At 43.5% G+C, this 27,093-nt stretch overlaps 1 protein-coding gene across 1 annotated transcript in view; it reads left to right on the top strand.

Annotated features, from left to right (window-relative positions):
* ITGA8 (integrin subunit alpha 8) overlaps positions 1-27,093 on the top strand; it is a 721,129-nt gene that overhangs the window by 187,492 nt on the left and 506,544 nt on the right. Inside the window, exons 5-6 of the mRNA XM_086941818.1 lie at positions 3,669-3,730; positions 24,283-24,328. Coding sequence (XP_086797944.1) covers positions 3,669-3,730; positions 24,283-24,328 — 108 coding nt within the window. The remainder of the gene's footprint in view (positions 1-3,668; positions 3,731-24,282; positions 24,329-27,093) is intronic.

The raw sequence follows: 27,093 nt of genomic DNA, 5'->3' as shown, positions 1-27,093 counted from the left end.
CCACCTGGCCCCACCGCTCTTACATTCACGGGCCACTCCTGGTATTTCGAGTAGGATGGAGCTCCACACCCAACAAGCATAGCAGGATAAGGCTTGGTACAGATCTTTTCTAGGAGCAGGCCAAGGATCTTTCCTCTCTGCTTCTTCTGAATTTCTGCTTGACTATTTTGCTGCGGTATGTCTCCTCCTTCGAATGTCTTGACATTAGCCTTGAGGTACTACGAGGTGTTGCCTTTGAGAGTACCATAGATGGTTCGGCTGGTCTTGAAGGCGGAACAGGTGGGCAGAGGGGGGCAGTAATATTCTCACAGGGTAGGTGTTATCCTGTAAAATGTCCAGAGAGCTTTAATGAGGCATACCACTGCAAGAAGAACACACACTTCAGAGGGCCAATGCAGGTGTCTAGGAAACCTTGCAGCCCTCAAGGAGAGATCAGACCAGCACCAGGACACTTGCTCTGAAGTCAGTTTCTATTCTTCATGGTGTCATTCTCCTCAGCAGGCACGATTGATTCTTGGGGTCTTGATCTTGCTTATGATGTGCATTGTGCAACTGATACTGGCATCAGTGAAATAGAACAGCAAATGATGCTGTTAAAGACTTAACAAATGAAGGCTTTCAGATTCATGTCACTGACATGTTTTGAACCCTTCTTTGCACGCTGACATTGGCGAGACTTGAAAAAGCAACTATTTTGCACACCTGTAATAACAGTCAGAAACATGAATTGAAGGTGTGTCGTAAAAACCTTAAAGTGGTAAGAAACGTTTCATTAACTTGTAGAGAATGTTTCGTGAAGTTGAAGAGGATTAACAAACGCTTAACCAGTTGTGGTGCAAATGTAGCAGCAGGCTTGCTCAGGTAATTTCCTTTATTGTGTCAGAGCAGCATATTGATATCATGTCTCTTCACCATGTCTTCTAATGGGGCTACTGATGTGTGCCGGTGCAAATATCTACCCCATTATTTTTAGGTAAAATACTTATACTCTGGAATAGAGTTTTTACAGCATACAGAAAAGAATCATTTATAAGATATAGATAGATCTTCTGGATGGATGGATGAATGGATGGATGGGTTGATGGGTGGTTTGGGTTGGTGGTTTGGGTGGGTGGGAGGGAGGGCGGATAGATAGAGGTATTGTAAACATACCAATTGCCAGAGAAAGGTCAGCAGTTAGGTAGGCCGACCCCATGGTGAAACACCATTAAGGTTTCAGATAGCACTCAAGTGTAGCCTATAAGTACCTATGGCTACTTATTAATGCGTCATGAAAGACTAGACATAAGAAGTCTATCATCTTTCAATGCCCTTAGCCTCATCCTTTTGTTAAGATTCCGTCATTTTCGGAAGGCCAGTGTATGTTTCCTTGTGTTTTCGTATCTGCGGAATGATGGGCCTTATTTAGTATTGTCTTTGTTATCTGGAATATTAAGGTAGAAGTAAACAATACAACTTCTTGTAGACTGAAGCTCTTCTGTAAGCATATCGTACACTGGCTGCCTCTTTCTGGTAGTACCAGGTTTCAGCATAGGTTCTGCAGTCTGTCTTGTCAGCTGCTCTTCTGAATGTATGAATTTGAATCTAATCCCTGATTTATTTGCTTCGGTGGGTTTGCTCAGCGAACATTCATCAGACTACAATCTGATAGTAGTTAGTAGGTAATGAACAAGGTGTAAGCGAAGTAAAGATTCAGGTGGTCAAATAATGTGGTATTATTCTTTCAAAGTTAATAAAACATTTCAGGCCATATATGTGCTTGGAGGGCCAGCCGTTTTTGTGTGACAGCGTGATAGATGCTATCAGTTCACTGTGCTAGAAAACAATGATGTACTATGAAGAACTAGGCAGTGAAGGGTTAGTTCTGTACTGATGTGGTAAAAACCTTTGTATTTAGACCATATGTCGGACAAACAAACTAATTTATCACAAGTGCCATTCCTCAGTGGCTGCTGGCACAGGTAGGAGTGGTGAGCGGGTGGGCGGGCGGTGTCGGGGTTTGGGGAAGTCGACAGACAATGGGATGAGTAAAATTAAATAAATAAAAAAATAAAACCACTCACCTTGCTCTCACCGATTCGGCGATGTGGCGAGCGCAAGGTATGTGGTTTTATTTAATTTTACTTATCTCGTCATCTGTCGACTTTACCCCCCACCCCACCACCCCTCCGCTCTTACCTGTTCCGCCACTGACATTCCTGTTACTAACACTTATTATGGTACTGAAACAGTTTACTTAGTGAAAGGTTGGAATCATTTCGCTCAGTTGGCAGGGTCCTTAAAACTAGCGAAAACTCCACTTACGACCACTTGTGGTAAACACCCTGGGCTGGTATGTTCTCTTTTCTTGTACAGTCCCAAGTAGGCTTCGTTAAGTTGAGGATGTGCTGGCATAGAGAGGCATTCTGGAACACTGGATCCTGTCACGAAGACCTAGACCTATTGAAGCATAATTAGCACCTCTGGAATCTTTATTTAGTTAGGTCTGACATCAGCCAAGGCTTTATGATTTTACTAAGATTATATATAATATACTTACTTACAGGGACTTTCAGCCAGTCCGCTACATCCCTTGGTCTTTTATTGTGCATTCATATTTGTCTGCCTCCGACCACAACATACAGCATGGAGCAATAAGTCAGCCCACATCAGCTAATAGTTAAGTTTACTGAGAGTGACAGCATTATGCTCTTTCACATTGTGCACATCCACCCACAGAATAGTTCCCTTCAGCACTAGGCACAGGGCAGGCAAAGTGGGCTTTCTGAGGCTGACAACATATTTTTGCTCTAAGCCAATGTTTATTTTGTTTTATATTTGCAAGAGCCCAGCAGCTCCTCAAAAATAAAGTTTTACAAAAACAATGACAAGAATTGACGAAGCCAATAGGAAGGTAGCCAACACCAGACCTATTTCCTTTAACAAGGCTTTGTTTTCTCCAATTTCTAAATCCCCATACTGGTGCCGTTGTTTTGTTAGTATAATCCTGTATTAGCGCAAGGGATATTTCATTCCGTTTTGTTTGTGGAACAGAGAAAAAGGTTTACTAAAGTTGACATCAAGGAAATCATTTTTTTTAATGTGCGTTAAGTCGCGATGGCATTCCCAGAAATCAAGGGGATTTGATTGAATGATGTACTGTCTGAACAATAAAAATAGTAAAGATGAAATATACACATCAATAGTAGCAAGCCCCTAAAATTTTCATTTTTTCTTTACTGTGTGTGTGAGACAATGTGCAAATGAGTCCTCAATTTGAGGTTAGCTTTTAAAATGCATTCATATTAAAACATGCTGCAACATATAGTAATTTAAAATGCAAAGTGTATGTACTGGAACATGCTTTACATTATTGATACAAATCTTTCAGTTTACATTTCTGTTCACTTAACACGAAGTAAATAATTCATCTCTTTAAATGCGTTCCTCATTTTCAAACATCCTAATGTTAATGTAATAGTAACTCTCAAAGAAGCGAGACAGTTCTGAGCGAAATAAGAAATAATGTCGTTCATCAAACAGGAAGCTAACTCAAGTGTACAAAGTACTGCATAATATCACCAGTAACCATTTCTATTTGTAAACAGATAGTAAAGGGACCAGTTTTTGTTATGCTTCTGTGCTTTCGAATTTATCCCTCACGGATGCATGTTTTGTTCTCTTTCCAGCCAATCCAGACCCTGAGGGCCAAGGATTCTGCCAAGCAGGCTTCAGTTTAGATTTTAATAAGGTGAGATTTTACCTATACCACGCCTTACTATTTAGATCTTATAGTTTATTACAATGGGAGCAATGCCCTTACATAAAATAGCTAAGTTCATTAAAAACACAAACATGTAAACTATAGCTATTTTCTGTAGAAGTTGCAGTGTATTCAAAGGAAAAATCCTTTAAGTTTTTATATTCGGATGATATGTACAATGAAGATAGAATATATCAAGAAAGTTGACATACGTTGCAGCTCTCCTCAAATTTTATTTCAGGAGAGGTTTCGCATACAAAAATAGCTTGTTGGAAAAAATGTACTGCAAAAAGTTTTTTCTGTACCGTTCTGTAAATTGTGTTTTTTTAGAGATTTTGCGCGCGAATCTACTTTAGAGCAATTTGTTTTTTAGATTGTGAAAACTTTGTGAACGTCACAAAAATTTCAAAGCTTTAGAAAACTTCATGAAGTTGTGTAGGAAAAAGCATTGTAACTTTGCACAAGACTCTTCATCACTTTTGGAATGAGGCAAGGCAAAGAAGTCATGATTCCTCAATTGGGTTATTGTACTTCAGGCATCGGTCAAACACCAGTTATGTTATGTTAAAAGTATTTGTAGAGCGCACGTACACCAGTTGGTTTCTTGGTACAATAAATAGGAGTATCCTGAGTCTTGGTGAGTTATTCATATGCCTGAGTAAATAGCCATGTTTTAAGGAGTCTCCTGAATCTCGGGAGGTCTGCACATGATCGGATATCAAGGGGTAGGGTGTTCCAAAAGCGAGAGGCCAGCACCACAAATCTGCTGCAGCCTAGCCGCTTCAATTTGTAGCAGTGGCGGACCGTCTATTGGGGGCGTTGGGGCGTTGCCACCCCCACCCGCCCGCACCCGCAGCTCCTTCGGCGTACTACTGCTGCTCTGAACTGAAGTAAACTCTCAGTTTACTTCAGTTCAAAACGCCGAGGGACAATGCCTGTCAGTCAGCATGATGCAGGACCGCCCACCCCCTTCAGAGTCTGAAGGGGGTGGGCGGTCCTGTGTCATGTTGACTGACAGGCATAAGGCATTGTCTGGGGCAGGCAGCAGCACACAGGTGCACATGAGTGGGGACGGAGGCACATTTTTCAGCCTTCCCCACACATGCGTACTTGTGCCTGCTTGGCTGGCGCATGCCCATTAGAAGAGCGCAACCTCGCTGTCCTAATGGGCAGGTGGGCAGAAAGCAACCCTGTGTCAATCCTGGTGCTGCTCCAGCGCCAGGATTGGCTGAGGACGGAGGACGGGGTTCCGGTTTCCGCTCCAGTGTGAAGGCGCGCCAAGGACCCAGAAGAAGATGCGGCGCTGACCAACGGCAGTAAGGTAAGTGTGCAACTTTAAGAAGTGGAAGGTGCTGGGGCCTTCCTTGTGGGGCAGCGTGCAGGATATCGGCATGGCGCTCCCACGCTTTAATTGCACACTTGGGATGCCCGGCCCACCCGTGCAGATACCCCTCTCCAGTCTCCACCCTGCGCCAGTAGATTGACTCCGGGATCAGATAGTTCGTGTGGGACTCCTCAAAACCCTGCAAAGCCTCGTCCAAGTTACAAGCTCGCAGAGCCAATGGGGGTCTGGGCTTCCCCTCGGTAGAACACTGGCCCTGCACCTGACCTGACCTTTCCCAGCTTGCACATCTGCTTCCAGAGATCCCGGACACACTAAACCCCTTCCCTCCCCCCTCCCCTACACCCACCTGGCACCCGACAGGACATCGTGGGACCCCTCCCCCGGCCCTTGCACCCCAGACGGCGACCTACCTGCCCACACCCTTCGCAGAAATTAACTGTAACTGATGGGGTGACGAGCCTAGTATGGCATCTGGGATACGCCATCCCACTTGCCCACCATGTCCCCCTTCCCTCATCATCTACGGGAGGGGCTCTCCTTCTCCTCCTTCCCTGTCCCTATCCTCCCACGGTCCCACTCTCCTGTGGATGAGGCCTGTACATAGCCTCTAATGCACCAGCACACAACTGAATCTGCTCACCGCAGCATTGCCACCGCGAGCATGATACCGCATCTAGACACACCCCCTAACACACCCGTCCACCACAGGACACCCCCCTCTTTCCCCAAACCTTGTTGAGAGTCTTGCTGCCCTGGGGACGTCCCTGCGAGTTCTACGCTGGGTGTGCTACCCTGACCCACAGAGGGCCATAAATCCCCCATCGCTTATGACACCCACCCCTCTGCTCATAGAGCCCAACGCCACAGACTCAGGAGATACACGGTGCGGTGCAGAATGTACAAGAACATCCCCCATGGTCACAGATATTATGGACATTCATAATAAGCAAATTACAAGTAAACTGGTCCATTTTCCATATTTTGGTAATGTTCAGTCAGGTAAATTTGGAATTACCGACTTCTTGTTTTAACTAACTACCAATCTACACCTAAATGTGCCCTACGGCGCCCTTCCGTAAGGGGTGTTATTTTTGGATGGGCTCTGGCCTGGGTTTGTTCTATGTATGTAATTAATTGTATATGAAGTTTTTCAGCTTTTTGTACCCTCGCACCTTCATATGCGCTGGAAGAAGGGGTGCTGGGGGTGTTGCAGCACCCCCAAAATATTCAGGCTTCGGTTCAATAGGCAAATGACTCAGGGGACAATTAGAGAGGCAGTGACACATTGCGTTGTTGCTAGAGGGACGAGAAGCAGGACCAGCTCATTTCCCTGCTATCCTCGCGGTACGTGCCAAGCTGTTCTCGTTCTGTGATGTTTCTTTACTCCCCAACCCCTCTCAATGTGGATGTTTATCTGGTAGTATGAGGAGGTTAGGCTGTGTAGTACCTACCGTTTTGTGTACACCCACACTGGCTTCTCAGAAAAGATACAGGGTTACCAGTGCAGAGCAGCTGTATTATTTAATGGCAGTCTGACAATATATGCATGTATTTCTTTTCAACCTTCCGCCCGCATACAAAGCTGTCATCAATGCAGGTCTTGCATTCTGCCTCCTGGTCTCCTCACATTCGATTCTGTTTCTCCCTTCACTCACAAGATGTCATCTGTTATTTTAAGCATTACTGTTGGTAAGCGATGAGAGAGTAGTAGCTTTTGCCTGTACTGGTCGTGTCATCTTCACTTTCATCGCAAGACGGGTATTTCATGTTCTTGCATATTGTTTATGCTGAAGCCAGGGCTGCCCACAGTTAGTTTTATGCGAGTTCCATAGGTTGTGCACTAGTGTTAAATATATTACAGTCCAGGGTGTTTAATACTGCTGTTTTGGCCACTACCTGTGTTTTTCAATGAGTAGGCCTTTAGCTGACGTCTAATAGCATGTATACACAAACACAGATATAGTGTGTGCATAAGACGCCGGTTCTGGGCATAATCCTACGTGCTCCCTATGCGTGTTTTTGCTTGCATTGCATGAGCAAATGTTTTTTATATTGCACAAATCAGTTACAAGTGTATCAGTGTGTTCACAAGTAAATAGGGGCAAATGATAACATCAGCATACGCAAATATTGTCCTCTATAGGTCATAAAATTTGGCAATTTCTCAAATGAAGATTAATTCAATTGTATTGCTTTATTATCCTTCCTGCTTTCTTAAATGTGTTTTAAAATGCACCATTTGTCCACTCTTTTTCCAAAATTTTCTCGAGGGGAGAACCCCTAGAACCCCATGTAGGTTGTTTGAGCTTCCTTGCTACGCTGGTTCGCCGCAGTCGGGTACCACAATTGGTTTACGCCCCGCCACTTTCAAATGTCACCAGCCGCCACTGATTTGTAGGACGTGTGACCAGAAGGTTCATGTGGGCTGAATGCATATTGTGGGTGGGTTTGTGTCTCTGAATCATATTGGAGACAATTTTTGGGCAGATGCTATGCAAGGATTTGAAAATGAGGCACCCGATTGTGAAGGCACAGCATTGTGATATGGGGAGCCAATGTAACTTCCTCATAAGAGGGGAAGCATGTTGCCATCTTCGCTGATGAAAAATCAGTCTTGCAGCCTGGTTCTGCACAAGTTGCAGTCTCATGACTAGATATAGTGTCAGACTGAAGTACAGTGAGTTAGCGTAGTCTAAATGAGAAATAACCAGGGCTAGAACTGCCTGCACCAGTGCTTTCCTAGTAAGAAGTCTGCTAATTTTCCTTTTCTTCCGTAACTGAAAGAAACATGACTACTGTGCTGATCTGGGACTTCATGGAAATGCTGCAGCTGTGACCCGTAGGCTCTTAGCTGAGGAGTAATGGGTTGGGGGAGAGCCCAGCACAGCTGGCCAGAAGTGTGAGCTCTAAGGATTTCGAGCAACTCCTATCAGGATCAGCTTGGTTTTGTCTGGCTTTAACTTTAAGTGGTTGTTGTTCATCCTGTGGCTTGGAATTCAGACAAAGAATTGGAAGTGTTGTTGATGGTAAATATTAGTTGCAGGTCATCTCCATAATTGAATATGCTCACATTTTTTTCTCTTAAGTACATGATCAGAGGGAGTAAATACAGGATTAACAGGAGCGGGGATGGCGAAGATCCCTGTGGGACTCCGCACATTGACTTCATATTAGGCGCAGTAAAGTGGGAGAGGGAAACAGACTGGGAACGGTCCTCCAGGAAAGGAAGTAATCTAGCTGAGAGCTGAACCCTGGATTCCTGCGTCCCTGACACGGTCCACTAAAATGCTGTGGTTTACCATGTCAAATGCAGCAGATAGGTCCAATAGCACCATAGCCTGATGGGTGCCCTTATCGGCATCCTTCCGTAGTTTGTCCAACACCGTCAGGATTACTGCCTCATTTGAATGAGACGGTCGCCACCCTGCTTGATGGGGATCAAGGTAATGAGACTGTTCAATGAATGAGCAGAGGCACTTTGCCACATGGGATTCCAATACCTTGGCCAGGAAGGGAAGCAAGTATATGGGGTAGTAGTTAATTGGGATCAGGGGATCTGCCCCCATTTCTTTTAAAAGGGGAACTATGATGGCTTTTTTGAAGGCTCTAAGGACACAGACCTGTGTTAATGACTCAATCAGAATAGATAGGGCAGGCTCAGGATGTACAGTAAACACTTCTTTTAAAATACAAGGTGGACAGCTATCAGTAGGGGTTCCGGATTTGACATTGGTCAAAAGTTCCAGAAGAGCTTCTCTACTGATTGCCAGGAATTGAGGAAGGGAGCAGGGGTTTCTCAGTGCCGTTGGTAATGCCTCATAGGCATGTCTGGCAGGAATGCTGGCTATAATCGAAGTGACTTTGTCGGTCAAAAAGTTGTTCAAGGAGTTGCAGAGCACCTGGGAAGGGATGGGTTTTATTGTGACTCTATCAGGATTGGACAGCTCATTCACAATTATGAATATGACTTTCGATTTATTGGTGGAGCTCTGGATCTTTGAAGAGAAATAAGTGGCCTTAGTATATTGAACTGATTTTTTGTATTCCTTAAGTTGAGCTAAGTAAATCTCTTTTTTATCAGGGGAGTAGTTCTGTCTGCATTTCCTTTCAGTTTGGCACAGGGCTAGTTTTTGAGTCTTTAAATCTTCTGAGAACCATTCCTGGGCCTTATGACAACTGGCTGTTTTTATCGTCCTGAAGCGGGCATGTTCGTTGCTGCTGTTAACCAAGCTGGGATGTTTTCCTCGCTTAGGTTAACTAATAGCTGATTATTTGGAACTGGGTTCGCCAGTGAGCTACAAAAATCATTAACGTCAATGCAGTTCCAATTCCTTGCCATGAGCCCTCAACTGGGCGTTTGTCTGTAGTTGTATTGTTGATCACAAACTTTATTAGAAAGTGATCAGGCCATGTGCAAGGGGACACTGTCAGTGAGGACACTGTAAGATTGATGTCCAAATTTGTTCAAGTGTGTGTCCTTTGATGTGTGTGGGGGGATTTTACTTGTTGAGTAAAGTTCAACCCACTAAGTAGATCGGTCAATTCTGCAGAGCGTGGCCCACCTGTCACATCATTGGCCCAATAGTTAAAATCGCCGATCAGCAACATTTTAGCATGGTTGATTATTAGATGGGCCACCTGCTCACCTAACATTTGGGGGGAAGGGGCATATCTTGAGGGAGCCTGTATAGCAGTACACAAATTAGGGGTACCAGAGCTGAGTCCAATTTAATAACTAGATTGTACACTTAAGTAATGTCTAGCATAGTGAGTGTGGTGAATTTCAATTCCTGACGTATTATGGCAGCTACCCCTCCCCCAATTTTCCCAGCTGGTCAATTCACCTGAAGAATATAGTAGTTATTTGGGAGGATGGCCAAGATATCAGGGGCAGACTCATGTGAGTGCCAGGCTTGGTTAATAAAAGAATATCTGGTTTCTATGCTTTGTCTCATGATGTCGCATCAAGATACTATACCATGCATGTAGATTTGCCTTGCCCTTTACAATATCTCTTCAAAATCAAAGAGGACCAATGTTTTCACTTTTAATGATCACAAGTCAGCATTTGTTGTCTGTGCAAGAAAAGGAAAAATGTACTTCAGAAACCCATAAATTGGAGGTCAAGTTGAGTCACGAGGAGCAGAGTCATGAGAAGCAGAGTCTGACAATCAATTCATATTTATTTAAACTCTGCTGCAAAGATAATAGCAGCAAGGAAAAATGTATAAGTAAATCTGTTATGGTTTTCTTAATTGGCCACAAAGAAGCCTCATTTAAATATCTTACAGGGTACAGCAACTTCTGTAGAGATCTTTACATGCCAAGCAATTATCAGGGATAATTATTAATTGTAAGATAACTTTGGTAGTTATTACACGTTCTGGAGAAATCTGTGCTTTGTATAGGCACAATTTTGCCTCATAAAGTAACTTAGAAGGTTAATGTGCCTTCTGCAAAACCCATCGTGTAACATGCAGATCAGAGATGTGTATGTTATGTAGATAGGTAAGTGGGTTACTGCTTTTGACATGATAATCAGTTTGCTAATTACAGTACATAACTTGCAATCCTATTTTAGCACAATGAGCTATGAGCAGGCATCAGGGAGCTGCATAAAAGCTTCAAGATACGGGTTTAGAACATTAATATACTTTTCTCAATCTGTTGTTATACTGAGTTTGTTAAAAAGGCTTACTTTGGATAGTAAGAGAGTCTTATGAGTACAGGCAATCTCAATCACTGTTATATATTAAATCCTTAGACTGAGTTTCTTCTCACCATGTACTCTTAACATATAATGCCAACTAAAATGCATGCTATGTGACTCTTGCACCTTATAACCGCCATTGTCTTATGTAACATTTCCTGTATATTGATTTACACTCTTCTATGATTTATTGTATCTGTTGAATATGTGTTGTAAAGGTTTCCGACTCCCTACATTAGGATGAGTACGGGTGTTAAAGAATGAAATAAAAAATCATTAGCAAGTACTATTTTAAACTTTCAAAGTTTATTGACAGATCGCAAATTTGATCTATCATCAACACATAACATCAAGCATAAAAAATACGACCTAAAAGTCAATAAAATATATAAAATCCAGCTATTTCATTATATACATACATAAAGCATTGATAAAAACATCAGGACATTCTTTAAAACAATTGCACAAGTGATCACAGAGCCGATGCAAATCTTTAGAATCAAAGCGACGATTTGTGTTTGATAGACCAGGCCACAAGTACTATTTAATTTGTTATTTGTGTTATTACTTATCTATGTAGATACAGCTGATAGTTTACAGTGCATGCATATCTTTTAGATACAGGCATTGAATAAAGGCAAAAATCTGCCTCCAAATCATAGCTTCTCTTAGGCACTTATGAAGTGATAACAAGCTGTTTGCTTTGTTTTCTTCCATTGCATTGGCACTTACTTGTTAGGCTCCAAATAACTTATAGCTAGGTGGATACTCAAACAAAAGGAGGGCTGATTGTCCTTTAAATTAGATGTTTGCATCCAGCTTGAAATTAAAATAAGAAACCCCCTCACTGCCTGACGGTTGCTGCTTCTAATGGACAGCAGACAACGTGCAGTTTCTGCTTGCACGGAAAGCAGGCAGACAGCATGTTGGTGCCTCTTGCCTGGAAAGCAGACATGTGGTGCTGCTTGCGTGGAAGGCAGGAAACATGGTGGGGCTGCTGAATGTTACACCTTGACAAATTCAGTGTATTCCACTGGGGCCATCCTAGATCCAGCTCGGTAATAGCTGCTGGATTCGGCGAGATTTCCCCTTGTTTCCGGCACCGCCTGCTAGTTCAAAGTACTTGGTTAAAAATGTGTTAATTTGAAGATAGGAGATCCACAACTTTGAAGAATTCATTATAAAAAGTTTACAATTGAGGCCCTCAAAATGTGTCTGGCACCTAAAGCAAATATAATGTTGCCTGTAACACCTGAACACTTTTCAGTCACAATACAGAAACTGTTGTGGAGTGCAACAGGCATTTGAACCTGTTTTTGCACCCTCTGGGCACCTTGGTACTAAAGAAGTGGCTACAAATGCTTGTGTATCTCCTTATGTACTGTGGATGGGGCTGGATCATATCTTGCACTATTGCAAACCCCATGGGTTATTTCTACTTTTGCATAAGGATATGGTCCTGTGAAAATGTGGAACTACCCCTGCCCATGCACTATTAAAGTGGGGCGCAGGGGCAAGCAGGGTCATGTGAGGCAAACTGATATGAAGCGGAGCACAGTGTGCCTACTGAGGATAACCCTTAGGTGTGGGCACAGGAGTTTTAGGGACCCCTAAGTCATACCTTTGTAGATGAGTATAGTCACATACTGTACCAGCTTGAAGGGGCATCACCTTCCCTCTTCATTAGGCATTAAAGGCGGACCAGTGGTTTTTAACAACTGTTTCTGCTTTAATTGCTTTGCTGTCCCTGGTGCCTGCTGGAGTTTGCTCCTGTACTGGAGACAGCACACACAATGTGTATATTGGCTCAGTGTCCCTGTCTGTGCTGAGCGAAACCAATTGTGGCTGCGCCTGAAACAGACAGTGACAGTACACCAGGGGCCCCTAATAATAAAACATGTGGTGATATCCACTCCTATTTCAGGCACACAAGGGAACAGGTGATTGAATTGTTTTCAAACCATGATTCATATTGGGAGGCAAAGTTAGAAAGGTTTACTTTAAGATGTAAAATCACATGACATCTTCTAAAGATTAACTTAATTAGTCACATCTCTTTGAGAAAGCCCTTAGTGACACAAATAAACCTAGGCAACCAGGGCTGAGAAGAAATGCAGTTTTTGTGACAGCAGGAATCTAAAAGATGCTGGGATTAGACAGTTTGTTTTAATTAAATAAAAACAATTTGATAGTGTTTTGTGTGCTCCAGGAGGGTTAAACGTTATTGGCTGCATCAGATAATTGCTGAGATACTTATTTTATTGTGTTCATCAATGTTTTATGAGCACATTCAGACACAGGACATTTTAATGAACATTTTTAGAGATGTTACTGTAAAGATTTATTCAAACAATTTAGGGATTGTCCGAATTTAATTGGGCGTAACGTGCAGTGTTGGGGTAGCGTATCAATCCCTGGAACTCTATGTGTTTCTCAAGTTCTGTTTATTGGATTTCCCAACAAACATTACAGTATAAATGCAGATGTAAAGGAAAGGACATTCATTAGACAGTAACAGAGCAGTAACAGTACATTTAGGACCCAATGCAAGTATTCCAACACAATTGTCCAATCTTCTGGAAAGAAGGAAGCTTAGGGTGTACAAAAGTACTCTATGTATAAGGAATTTTATTTGAGCCATAAGAGGTCAAAATGAGCTTGTGTACCACTGGCAGAATCTGTGTTTTATCATTCGTGGAACTGTAAACCGGCCTTGAATAAGAGTCTATGTTCATTCAACTAGTTGCTAACAAACATCGGTCCTGTGGTTGGATTATTTTAACCGCTTTTGTTCACTTGTGCATCAAGGAGAACTTGGCCACTTGGACAGGCATCTGCTTTGTTACTGACCCCTTTGTTTCCTTGAAGCATAGCTGGTCTCAACCTACAACCTGCATCAGAGAGGGTGCAAATTTTAGAATTGTATTAACCAGAGTGACATTGATTCAAATGGGATAACCTCACCAAGAATGTTTGAAATACTCCAGATGAAAGTTAAATGCATATAGAAATGAAGCACCATATCCAAGACTGATGAAATGTGCAAGAACAGTGTTATTTTCGTAGTGTATATCTTTCTCCTGTTGACCTGACTAAAGGCCTCATCCTGAGTGATCAGATTTTGAACTGGTAACTCCGCCCCGTTGTTATGGCAATCAGGATAATCTCTATCTCCAAGGGCGAAGGGCGAAGTCACCTGGTATTATGATGTGGACTCTAGTGTCCCCTCCAAAATGAGGAATTACCAGGGGAAGCAGATTTTCTGTATCCAGTTCCATCTGTTATTTCACATTTCTCCTCGATGTACATTTCACCCGGAGGCTAGACATTTATAAAGCCTTCAGCAAGAGAGACTCCAGGTGAAAGACAGAAGATCTGTGAGCTACTGTATGGCTCACAACTCTGAGGGACTCGTAAATACTATTCACAGCCACATCAAAATTAAGAGGTCACTCATAACATGGCATACTACTACAGTATTCCCTTCTAATCTTCAGGTTTTACTCTTTCAAATGTATTTATACAAAATTTGTTTTACAAAAATTAGTTAATCAGCTCACTTATTAAAATGGCAGAAAGCAGCCACATTTAATATATTTTTAATATGTACTGTCCAGGTTAGTCTGACACCAGGCCAAAGATGGAGAGGGATGCACTTCATTAGCTCCAGAACTATATGTCAACCACTCTCATCTCACAGGAAAACTGGCACAGAACAGATGAAAGATCAGCACGTCTGTCGACCCAACAGGAGGACACATAATAGCGCCCATTTGCAGCCTTAAGTGGTGTGGGGGCAGAAAGTCAATTACATGAGTGGACCTGGTGATATGGGGAACAGCGGACACTTTGAATGCACGTACTAATAGGACAGTAGTGGACTGAGGAGGGAACTGGCAGTTTTGATTGTCAGGCGACTGTGCCTGGTCTGTAAAAAGGAAGGAACAAAGAAACCCTACTTTATACATAAAACCAATTTAAAATAAAAGAGAGTTGAAGATATAAATAAATTCACCCAGAAATACGAAAAGAACCCACATTCTGATAAAATCCTGAAGAAACACAGTACAAGCCTTGCCTATGCCATTAGGAAAATGCACTAGTCGTGATAAAGCTCACTTTAGATGAGAAGCAAGCCTAATTTAGTGAGGCTACCAGTTCTTACTTTGTGCTTGTGGTTGCCTGTGGTGTGCATTTCCACTCACTTTTGGGGCAGAGACTTATTTTTCATTATCAAACTTTAACCCAGTGGAAGAGTAAGAAAGACAAGGCAGAAGAAAAGATAGAAAAACAAAAACAGAGTGGAAATAGAGAACAAAACAAGCATTGACAGATCTAATAGATCTTGGCCGTGAAACCACTGGCCTTTTCAATGCTTTATTTTGTCTTAGATAGGTGCTGCCAATGCGAGGTTGTAAAACATAACAAAATGCATTTAATGTTGGACATCTCAAATACATCTCTATTGGTCAACTTTGAATGCATTTGGTTATGTTAAAGGATATATTTGTAAGTAGCATTTGGAAAGTGTATCTCAGATTCAGATTCTTACACATTTTCTGTCAAGGTGGTGGATTTTGGAAACCACAATACAAGCATGATTCAGAGGTACCTGGTCTTGTAGTAAAGTAAGAGAACCGGAAAGATAAACCATACGCCACACTCAGAGTCGCCAGAGATAGCGATCCATAGTATTCAAGCATCCGGTTATGCAGCTGGAGCAGCTGGTACAGACCGTCGTGGGGCACAGAATGTGCTACCATTTTGGAGTAAGCAAATTAACAGCAGTACGCCCTTACATTGGAGCGTGACACATTAGTCCTTCATGTTGCTTACACTCGTACTGAGGTACATGCCTTATTAAATACAGATCTGCCCCTGCATTTCGGTGCTTAGATTCACACAATCTTTAATGCCTCTTCCACCACGGGCCTGGCACACTTTTTTAAAGTAGTAAGTTCTGGCCTTGTGACCTCATTCCAAGCTATATTTGGTGTGACACCAGCATTTTTTCATTCGATTTTTTCGTGTGTCTTTGGCGGTTTCCTGTTAATTCTCGCTTTGGGAGCGGGCGTGCTTCTGTTCATTTGCTTACTCCAAAACGTTAGCACATTCTGTGCCCCACGACTGTCTGCCCCGGCTGCTCCAACTTCGTAACCGGATGCTTGAATACTATGGATCACTACCTCTGGCGACTATGAGTGCGGCGTATGGTTCATCTTTCTGGTTCTCTTACTTTACTTGCATGCAGCCGGTTTTCCATTGCCTGGATTGCAGATTTGAATGGGCCCTGGATTTGTGTCTCTGCAACACGGTGCCTCTTGACCCGGATTTTGATCTACTAATGAGCCCCTCAGTAGCTCATGAACTAGATTGTTCTGGAATCAGGATAATGGCCTGTGCATCGGCTCATGGGGTCCTGTGCAATTGGAACATATGGACTGCAGCCCATGACTTTCTGGCACGCAGTTATCTCGAAGAAAGCCTGAGTTGTCCTCTGATGGTGCTAGAGGCTCTAGCTATTGAAAAACATGTAGGTTCCTTTCCATTACTGAATTGGATGGCTGAAATGTTCACGGATGATAACAATGCCTTCCTGTTGGAGGCAGTTGCAACATATTTTGCCTATACGTTGTTGGATTGAAGTGACACTTTTTCTGCTTCATAGACACGTAAATGTAAATTGATACTTGTATAGCGCACTACTCACCCGCAAGGGTCTCAAGACGCTTTTACGAATACCGCTGTGGAACCCATCCTGGCTTTCCCTGTGAGGCGTCCACTCCTGGGTACCCCCAAGGTGGAGGCCAGGCATCCTTAGCGTTGTGGGGGCTGTTGTGGAGATTAAGCAAGTTGTTGCCCAGAGTTGCAGAGTGGGACTCCATGATTGGAATAGGCGTGAGGCGAGAATTATCAGGTCCGTGGAATTTTTGAGCCCAAGACCCGCCAAGGTGGGGAATTGAACCCTGGTCCCGGGCTAGACCTCTGCCTCAGGGTCTGGCACTCTAATCATTGAGCCACACTTCTCCACTGGACACGTGATTTTTTTCAATGATGTATTGTTTTTTTCTACATTTTTTTTAGGTCTTATTCACAAAGTGGCCACCCACGAATATTTTATTAAACTGGATACTTATTCATTCAGATTTTTACTCACAATTATCATGTTTGGCAACATTTCTGAACTTGGTTCTGTCTCATTCGAACTTGAACTCTGCATTCTACAAATATTGCCACCTTTATTGTGCGTTCTCCGATCAAGGGAGGATGTAGCGTGGCCTAGGCCTGGTTTGCACACATGTTATGTTAGCATGGCTTATTAGAAGTTTAAATGCCATTTTACCTTTCGCTGCATTTGCTCACAACACTGCATATAGCGTTTTTTGTAAGTTAGTCTGCGTGACTGTCTTCACATGAGAAAGGCTTGTATTCGACATCCCTAGACTTACATCGTGCCCCTAGTCTGCGCAGTCAGTGCTGAAGCGGTCAAGGTTATCATAATATGGTAGCTGTTGTTCGAACTGATCGGCTAACAATTTTTAGACACAACAAATGGCAGCTGTGAGCCAACTGAGATTCTGGTGCCTTTATTATTGCACAGTTGCCATGATTTCACACACTTGGAAGATTTTCCGTTTCCAGGGATGCAGAGAGCTTTTGCTGATCCTGATGTGATTTACTTTTGTTGAGCGGAGAAGTAATGGGATCCCCCGTACAAGCCTAAGAGACTTTCTATAGTTTATAAACATAGTTCCTAGATAGGGAGGGTGTTATAATTAGGCACTATAAGACCTCTTTTTACCATCATTGTAATATGATTTCTCCCTTTGTATTTTATGGAATTGTAACCTAATGCTGACCATATTATTTCTGTCTACTTATGTTGGCAAAGATACTGCACCGGAGAGCACGTCGTTAAAATAAATATTTTAACCTTACCCGTTTATCTTATTTACTCCTGTTGTGGACTGGTATGAGAGTATAACGAAAGAGTGTTCTCACTTCCCACCATTCCTGAGTTGGTCCTAAGTCGCATGTTCTAGGTTGTCTAATCATTGGTTACTTTGCTATAGGACGAAGAGCTAATGTGACACTGATGCTAGCTGGTTGGGGTTTTCTAGGTACTAAGGTGAGTTTCTGGTAAGCCTGGCGAAGAACTACGCTCCGTTCGCGGAGTTTGCGGAGTTTCGGCAACTCCGCGCTCCACGGAGAATGCGTAGTTGTCGAATACTCCGCAATCGGCAGTGTAGCGTAGTTCTCGCGCGCTCAATAGCGTTCTCGCGTGCGCGCCAATGTCTTACCTTGGTTCTGCGTTCGCTTTCTCTATGTTCTTTCCCAGTCACGTGTGCCACGATGTTTGTTAACCCTGCCGCACAATCCTGTGCGACTGTGCGAACACGATAACGTCATTTGGATGCGCGATCAGGTCATTAGGACGCGCGAGGATGCTTGTCGGTAAGATTGAGTTGCCGAACATGCATAACTGCAATCTGGCACAGAATAACTCGCGAGCATGGGCGGGACAATTGAAAAAACAAGATGGCCGCGCCCATAGCCCACCTCATGGGTAACTTCGCGCGCTACACATCCCGAGCATGAAGGCAGCACCCCGAACATGCGCACCGCGCTCCGGAAGAAGAAAAACGGCTTGCGAACAGGTCGAGCTAGCTACTACACAAGCCCACGGAGCTACGCGTTGCTTGCGGAGTGCAAGAGCAACTCCGCGTAGCTCCGCGGAGTGCGGCTACGCGAACTACGCCACCCTTAGTTTCTGGTACACCACAATTCACTGATGTCCTGGGTCTCTGTGCACAGTTCTTTGTAGGAGCAGGATCCTTGCAACAGTCTGTTTCGTATTGTATGAAGGGCTACAATGAAATAGCATATCAACGCCTTTACTAGGAGGCAATGTAAAGATTTGTCTCTCTTTTTTTGGCACCACTCATGCTCCAAAAGCAATTATTCACAAAATAATATGAGTACACACAAAGTTAATTCAGTTGCTCCGTCTTTTCAGCATTGCATGTCTACTTTATACATCTTGTACCCTCTAAGTCTGTTGCGCCGTGTTCCCTTTAAAGTCACTCCAAGAAACACTGCTGCCTATGTACACCCTGAAATGTGTTGTGGCGGGAGCACTTGGATACCCTGGTGCCCCTGGATACCCTGAAAATCTGTGCACTGAAATATTTGTGCTCACAGAGGCCCTTAACACCTGCTCTGCCACATTGCTGTCTCTATGCACCTTGATAATTTTGTCCTGAGATGTTGGTGATTACATGCACCCTGTGCACTGATCTTTGTTGGATGACTGCTTATAGCACCTCATAGCCTTTAGCGACCAATAAACCTGGACACCATGCCTTTAGTGATCAATACCCCTATACACCCATATAACTTCAGCTTAAATATTAAGCACCCTTGGGTGTTTGAAGAACTCTGCCCACTAAGATTGGTGACCCTGTGGCAGCAGGTACCCTGATAACTGCTCTTTTGACACTCTCCCTCTTTACACTTTCATGCTCCCAGTCTGCCATCACTCCTGTAAATATTGCCCCAAGATGCTGGTGTAGATGCATATTTTCAAAGAAGGCCACACCCTCTGAATATATACTAGCCCATCAACCGGTCAGCCATTGAACTGCTGGGCTAACATCTTTGCCAACATTTAAGCTGATTTTAGAAGGCTGACATAGTAATATATAAATTAGAAGACACTGTCCATTATGCTGCCAAACTGGAGGTCGTAAATTTCGAGACAGGTTCTTTCTTTTCTTATAAAGGATACATAACGCGTAACATTGCACTTTAGGGCAAGGACACTCATCTTATCATAATGTGTCACTGCATCTCATGTAAACAGTTTCTGCGATCTGGTCAATTCAGCACAAATTCTCACTTTGCCACATTTCTTAAAGGCAAAAAGGATATTGTTAGGGCCTCTTTGTAGGGGACACTGTGTACTGAGAGGCCCCCCGCACCTAGGGGAGGGGGGCCTTTAGTGCCATTTCAGCCGTGGAGCTAGAGAGAGGCTGGTACAGTGTACTGCTGTTTAGGGGAATGGGAGGGGTCGCAAGGGAATATGAGGAGGCAGGGCAGGCTGGTAGAGCGTCACTTAGGTTACGCAGGCGGCACGACCCCTCCCCTCTCGGGAAAGCGATAAGAGCCCTGGACATAAGGGAGAAGCCCTCTTTGTTCTCTCGCCTCGGGAGCCCAGCGGGTAGCAGCCAGAAGCAAGTTGGCTTGTGGCAGCGGGCACCGGGGTGAGGGGGCCTCACAGCGTTGTAAAGAGGAGTGTGCAGAAGAGGCTGGTCAGCGCCTATGGCGCCGTGTTCGCACTGTAGGTTGGGATTTGCTCGCATTATGGCAAAAAAGTTTCCCGGGCTTTGCTTAGCGCGTAGGTTGCCATGGGGTTGGGAGCCTCCTTAGTTATTGGGTCACAGAGTTAAAGGCTGTTAAAAGGGGGCTTGCGTATGTAAGGAATACGGATATTTATTAACTTAAAGGTTTAGCCGTTTTTACAGCAAAAGCTGCTCGGCGTCTTCTCAGCATCCTGTGGATCTGGGCGACTCATTTACATTTCCCCGACCTTCGCTAATGGGTATGTTCTCAAGGAGAGGAATGAGGGGGTGCACAGAACCATCGAAAATGGGAGGAGGTCGGCTTGTTGGACGGTATGTCAGACCACAGGCGGAGGCGTGGGACGGCTGGTTTAGTAATTGCTGTATAAGCACAGCAGGTACGATTTTCGACGCATCCAGGAAGGGGAGAGCGCACAGGTTGGAGAGAATTCATCATCATTGGATAGGGTTGGGGGACCTCACAGCCCATTTACAGGGAGCGCTTAATGAGGGCATGCCCATCCCGGACGTGTTGGTGAGTCATGCAGGCGGAAATAGCAATATTCCGGTGGACGGAAGAAGGGTTAAGTAGGCATTCTTTTCTACATTCTCAGGGGTAAGGAGCTCCCGGGCGGGCACCATCAAAAAATTGATTGGAGGTGCTCCCCCGTCAAGTTTGAGGCGACAGTGCGCCAAAAAAGACGGCGGACAAGTGAGTGCGTAAATGGAATCGGGAGGTGGGGGAAGTTGTTGGCAGGCTCGCCAATACGCCCCATTAGGCATACTATGATACATGCATCAAAAAGGATTTGTGCCTTGCAGATGGGCTACATTTGTACAATGCAGTGTTGAAATTCTTCATCCACACTATAATGGGGGCCTTGGCGCTAGATCTGGAAGGTGAAGCAGCCTTGGGGGGAGGGGGAGAGTGCCAGTTGGCTCCTCGCCCTGTGGCGGGGTCCCAGGCAAGGAAAAAGGCGGGGACTCCTTTTGGCGGGGACTGGCCTAAACCTGGAACAGGGATGGCAGTCCATGGGGTTCCGGGCTGGCGGGATAGGGGGCCGTCCTGCTGGTGGTCCTGGACTCTCCGGCCCTACCCGAGATGCCTGTGTTTGGAGGAAGCAACTTTGTGAGAGTTGGTGCACAGTAAAAGGCGCAAAGCAGTGCCCTGGTGGCCGCGTCTAGGGGGTAGACGACGGGTAATTACCTCAAATGGAAGCAATGGAGGTGGGTTGTGGCCTGCTGGTACAACCCGCCTCCCGGGGACTCTGGAGATCCTGAATTGTAAATACTGTAACCTGTGGTTCAAATGAATATTGCTTAACACAATGTTTATCAATGTGTGTTGTTTTGGTAATAAAAGTTGGTCGAATGTTGACAGTGCATCAACAAATAAAGATGGCTTTATGAGAAATAATAAAGACTATGCAGTGAAGACAACCCACTGGTATGGTGCCTTTTGTGGTGGGAGAGGGGGGGCAAGGTTTGTGGGGAGAATCGCACGTGATATGCCTAATATAAGGACGATGCTATAAAATAATGGTCCCAACACACACAAAAATCTTAATTTACTGGTGCCGTTTTACACCTATGTTTGGACTAAAATAACTTTTTTCGAGAATTTTCAAAACGAATCCCATAGTACCTCTGGGATGCAGCGGCACCCGCTAATTTCCGGAGATAAGTCTGTGACCATGTTTAGGGTAGGAATGCGATCTGTAGAAGTTTGTGAGTACCCACAAACTCACGGGTCTTTGGGTGTACACCAACTTTCTCTGCGACCCTCGTCTTGGAGCAGCCACTCCTCTCTAAATAAATAAATAAATGAATATCACATGTGCATCTAAGTGGAACTTAAGTGCACAAACTCCCTTGTTATTCAGGGTCTGTGTTTCAAGGGAGAATAAAGTGGTAATAGTAATTCGCTCTGTAATGGTGTCTTAAACAATCTGAACAAGCAAGAAAGACATTATGTATTGAGCTGAGACCTTCAGTCTGTTGAAATCGTGACCTAAGTACATCTTTATGTTTAACACAGATTTAATCCTGTATTTGGGGATCTGGCCGGGTTAATACAAATATAATCATAAATGTGATTGATGGTCAAAAAGTGAGATGTCAGTGTTGAATAACACCGTTGTTTTATGTCTTAGAAGGGTGAGCGTGGGGTCGTTAGTTTCGTGGTTTTTATGGTTTTGTTTAAAAGTTTTTATCTCAACCAAAATGAGAAAAAAAATAGTCTTTGAACATATGTATTAAAACATGGCAGCATCTGGTATAACATTAAAGCGTAAAATGGGTCGTTAAACATGTACACAAAAGGGCACACGGAGCTTAAAGCCTTTAGTACACAACAATAATAATTTGTGGTGGATTTCAATTAGTTTGCCCACCGTAGGGAAGGAAGTTTGCAAAACTGAATTTAAGAGGGAATAATCTTGATAGTGAAAATGCATTCCAGGATACGGACAGCACGGGACAAATGACGGGAAGTGGGAAGAGTGGGATGAGGCACTCAGGGAGTGAATGAACCGATAACCAGCGTTATGACTGGTTGTACTCAGCTGGTTCATTAATCATTATATGTCACATCCCCTTCCGGTTCAGCTCGCAGACACTGTGCTGCTGGAGTGTATTTCAGATATATAGGACACTGAGCCATTTAATCATTGTGATTGCAATTAACAAGGCATTTCGAAAAATGTTATTTTTGTGCACATGGAATTGTTTTTCAGGACCATATGAGGCCTAGTCGCAGCCAAACACATGATCGTAGGTAATTCTAATGTTTCCAGGCTCTGGACTTGACACACCACCATTTTAACTATACCACTTCTTCAAAAATAGTAACACTCAATGCTGAGCAAAACCTTTTTTTCACCAACTTAATAAAAACTGTTTCTCAGCATGTCTCGCTGTTGGTCTTTGTGTTTAAAGGTGGGCTCAGATACCACTAGTGTTCAACTTTAAGACTGTATTGGGACTTGTGATTACATGAGCTACTTCGACTTCGACGTGAGGCTTTCTTTAAGAAAGGAAAATTCCACATACTATGTGTCCCATTGGGCGAGTCAACAGTAGAGCTTTTTGACACATTTTATTCCAGTGCTTCCAGTGCAGTGGGCCAACCTTATACTTAAAGCCTGGTACCTGGGCTGGCTCTATCAAATGCGCGGGTTGCCAAATACCATGGCTGCCTAGTCTTGATTCCACCACATGCTTCTTTCGTCATCCTCCACTCGCTGTCTTATTCACACACTTGCAAGTCCTTGTGCACCCCTGCTTTCCCCAATTCGCACTCTTTTCCAGTATCTCTCTCCCTACCCTTCTCTTATCTGCCATTCTCTGGGTCAAAACCTGATGATGTAAAATAAGTCCAGGTCCCCAGAAATGAGTGCGGTGCGGACTACCGTCAAACACCGCCGCACATTATGCACGGCCTTATGTAGCAGCCGCTTGTGGAATGGTGGGCTAGTGCTCGCTCCTCCACGTTGTGAAATGTTGGATGTAGTTTACTAATAAAGAGCTGACAGGGGCGGCTTTCATCCTTTGAAAGAACGCTGACATGCTGTCAACTCACCGTCTCCCAAACGGCAGGGTGCCCCAGTTGTTGGGCGGCTCCCACGTTGCTTACATTAATTCTCCAGACATCTGGTGGGGCCAGACAATGTCTTCTTCCGAAAGTCTGAGCTCACATTAAATGTATCTGACATTGGCCGTTATCCAGATATCCAGGCTCCTGTGAAACTTGTGCGCCTTTGTAGTAAGTGTCACAACTACTGGAATGCATTTGTGGGGTCTTAATCACCAGTGCAGAATAACAATATATACTTATTTTGTTAGTAAATCAAAAGGTATCACTAAGATGCACAATAATATTTTTAACACGGATGGAAATAAATGGTTGTTTTGAAACATCACAACTGCAAAATACTTAGGTGAAGGTGTTTTTTGCCCATTTTTATTTAGAGCTGAGGTTGTTTAACTGTTAATTTTAGTGACACTTATGCACTCTTTCAACTTACTCCTGTGTTTGGGAGATATACGGAAGTCTTCAGAAAAGCATGTAGCATAAAAGAGATTAATTCTGATTATTATTAGAACGCATTTTGAAACTTGTCGTTTTTCTCCTGTCTCACTGTAGGACGGGGACCTGGTAGTTTGTGGACCAGGCAGTTTTTATTGGCAAGGTAGGTGGAGTGCTGTGCCGTGTTCAGTTTCTAAAGTTTATCAGTGCTTTTCATTTCCCATTTTTCTTTCCTGTAAGTTGTAAAAAATGATGTCTGATAGCTCTAACGCTTGATTTGTGACAATAATGTTGTCTCAATAGCTTTCACAAAGGAGATACTAGAACCCCCAGTCCCATGCACCTCTACCCTCAATCCCAAACAGAAACTAACCACCAGAAGCACACCCACTCTGCACAGGTAATCAATAGCATGCACCACTCCACCTGTGATATACTCCCTTGCCCCTTGCTATTCCTCATGAATATCGCAAAGCACATGTCATATGTGCCTTGAAGCGCTCTATCGCTGCTGTTATTCGCCAACCTCTGGAATGGAACAACTTCCTTGTAGTTAGGAGCTGCTTTCACCCGGACTTTCATTATTATTCGGGCAATTGTAATGCTTTTTATTGGGAAGGTAGTAGAAATATAGATTTTTTTCTGATTCCTGGGAATGATGGTGTTATAAAGAGATATAGCGAGAGTATGAGGGAGGGACACATGCCCAGATATTCACCCTTGCAATAAAGGACTAGTGCATGGACGTATAAGAAGGCAGGGACTGCCTGAAGAAATGGGGAACAAAGCAGGAAACTTGAATCATGATAGGAACAAGGTAACAACTGTTGGTATTTCCTTCATAAAATACTTCCACACATGGAAAGATGGGTATTGGGAGGGGGTTCATTTTCGTGCATTTTTGTTCATATGTGTTGATATATATATATATATATATATATATATATATATATATATATATATATATATATATATATATATATATATATATATATATATATATATATATATATATATAAAAAAAACAGTCCCTGTTCCGTCAGTAATCGGCGGAACACAGCAGGTTTAGACCTCCAATGGCCCCAATGAATGCAGCGAAATTCAAGCTGAGAAAACAATCAAGCCTCAAGTGAGTTGCAGAGTGGCGATTTATTCAATAAAGGATGACGCGTTTCACTCCACTAGGGAGCTTGTTCATACAATATATCATATGGTACAAATAAATAACGGGTGTGTTCCCTAACCTGATATTACATCAAAGGCTCTTCAATGGATTGCCAGGACCTCATATTTGTTGAAATGTTGGTTTTGTTAGCCTGATGAAAACACCACTAGAATAGATGTAAAAAATAATACTGTCCATGCATTTGACATCCAAATCCTAGAGAACAGCAGTCTGTGGACTTAACAACTAGTCACACAAGAGTTTCTATGAGACCTCCCAAAATTCTGCACGGGCCCAATAAAAAAAAATAGAAAAAGCTATTTGAAACATCTAAATGTAACACAAATTACAACATTTACTACAACAGAATTCTTTCAGGACTTTGGGGATTTTTTTCACCTATAAATGAATGCATTGGTATCGTTCGTACAGGATAGCTTTTGGACATTCCAGTGTAGGAACATCTGCAATGGGTTTGGAATGCCCACTAACCTGTACATTTGTGTGCATTCAAAAAACCTTTGCAGATAGTTTCCCAACGTAAAAGTGCCAGGCCAGGTAATTTACATTTGCCCAGCACAGGATTAAATCAATTTTTCAGGGCTAAAGAGAAATAAAACATCTAAATTGTTGGGTTTAAGGGAAGATGTTTCTCGGCAGAGAAAATTAAAAAAGTTTAATTGTGCAAATGCACTTAAAATTACACATACACATTTGGAAATGTTTACACGTGTAATTTTTGGAAGCTGTAACAGTCACAAATTCCCGGGTCTAGGTGGATTCCTAGAATTGTTTGTGAAGGCCGGCAAGATTGTAACAAGCATTGGAAATGCAATAGGTCTCGCAGCATTAGAGTTAGTGCTTTTAGAATTGTTTATGGGTTTTTTTTGTAAATCTTTAGCATTTTTGTTTCCTGTAGCCAATGCTAAAGAATTACAAAAAAAAAAGCCATAAACATTTCTAAAAGCTCTAACTCAAATGCTCCGAGACCTATTGCACTGTGTGAGGGTGAGGGGTTGAGGGTGAGTGAGGGTGAGGGTGGGTGAGGGTGAGTGAGGGTGAGTGAGGGGTTGAGGGTGAGTGAGGGTGAGGGGTTGAGGGTGAGTGAGAGTGAGGGTGAGTGAGGGTGAGGGTGAGTGAGGGTGAGGGTGAGTGAGGGTGAGGGGTTGATGTTGAGGGTGAGGGGTTGAGGGTGAGTGAGGGTGAGTGAGGGGTTGAGGGTGAGTGAGGAGGAGTGAGAGTGCAAGAAAGTTGCAGTTTGGCTTTGAAACGGATCTGAGAGGTGTCTGCGTGATAAATGAATGATGCATAGGAATGGACAGAATGGAAATGTGTTTCGAGGACGTGCTCGGGGTGTGCATACTGGAAGCAGGGTGATGGATTCGAGGCTATGAGCGAGGGTGATGCCGAGCTCACCTCAAGGAGAGGGGGAGGGTCCAGGGCAGAAAGTAGGGAGGGGAGGTGTAAGTCGGCAAAGTCACACGGATCGAACAAACGATGAGTAAGGGAAGAATTGTTAAATAGGTTTAAAATGGAACAGGAAAAAAGAAACAAACTGGGGAAGGAAAGAAACGGAATCTGAAAGGAAAGAGAAAAAGAATAAAGGAAAGAGCAGAGGGAAAATAAAGAGCGAGGAAGAGAAATGGACGGAAAGGAAAGAAGGCTGAAACAGGCAGAGAAGGGGAGGGGGGAGGAGAAATGCAGAATAAAGGAAAGAGCAGAGGGAAAATAAAGAGCGAGGAAGCGAAATGGACGGAAAGGAA

The sequence above is a fragment of the Lissotriton vulgaris genome, chromosome 10, assembly GCF_964263255.1.
Source record: "Lissotriton vulgaris chromosome 10, aLisVul1.2, whole genome shotgun sequence".
Taxonomy (NCBI): Eukaryota; Metazoa; Chordata; class Amphibia; order Caudata; family Salamandridae; genus Lissotriton; species Lissotriton vulgaris.
The sequence above is the reverse complement of the archived record's forward strand: the minus strand, read 5'-3'. Positions and strand labels throughout refer to the sequence as shown.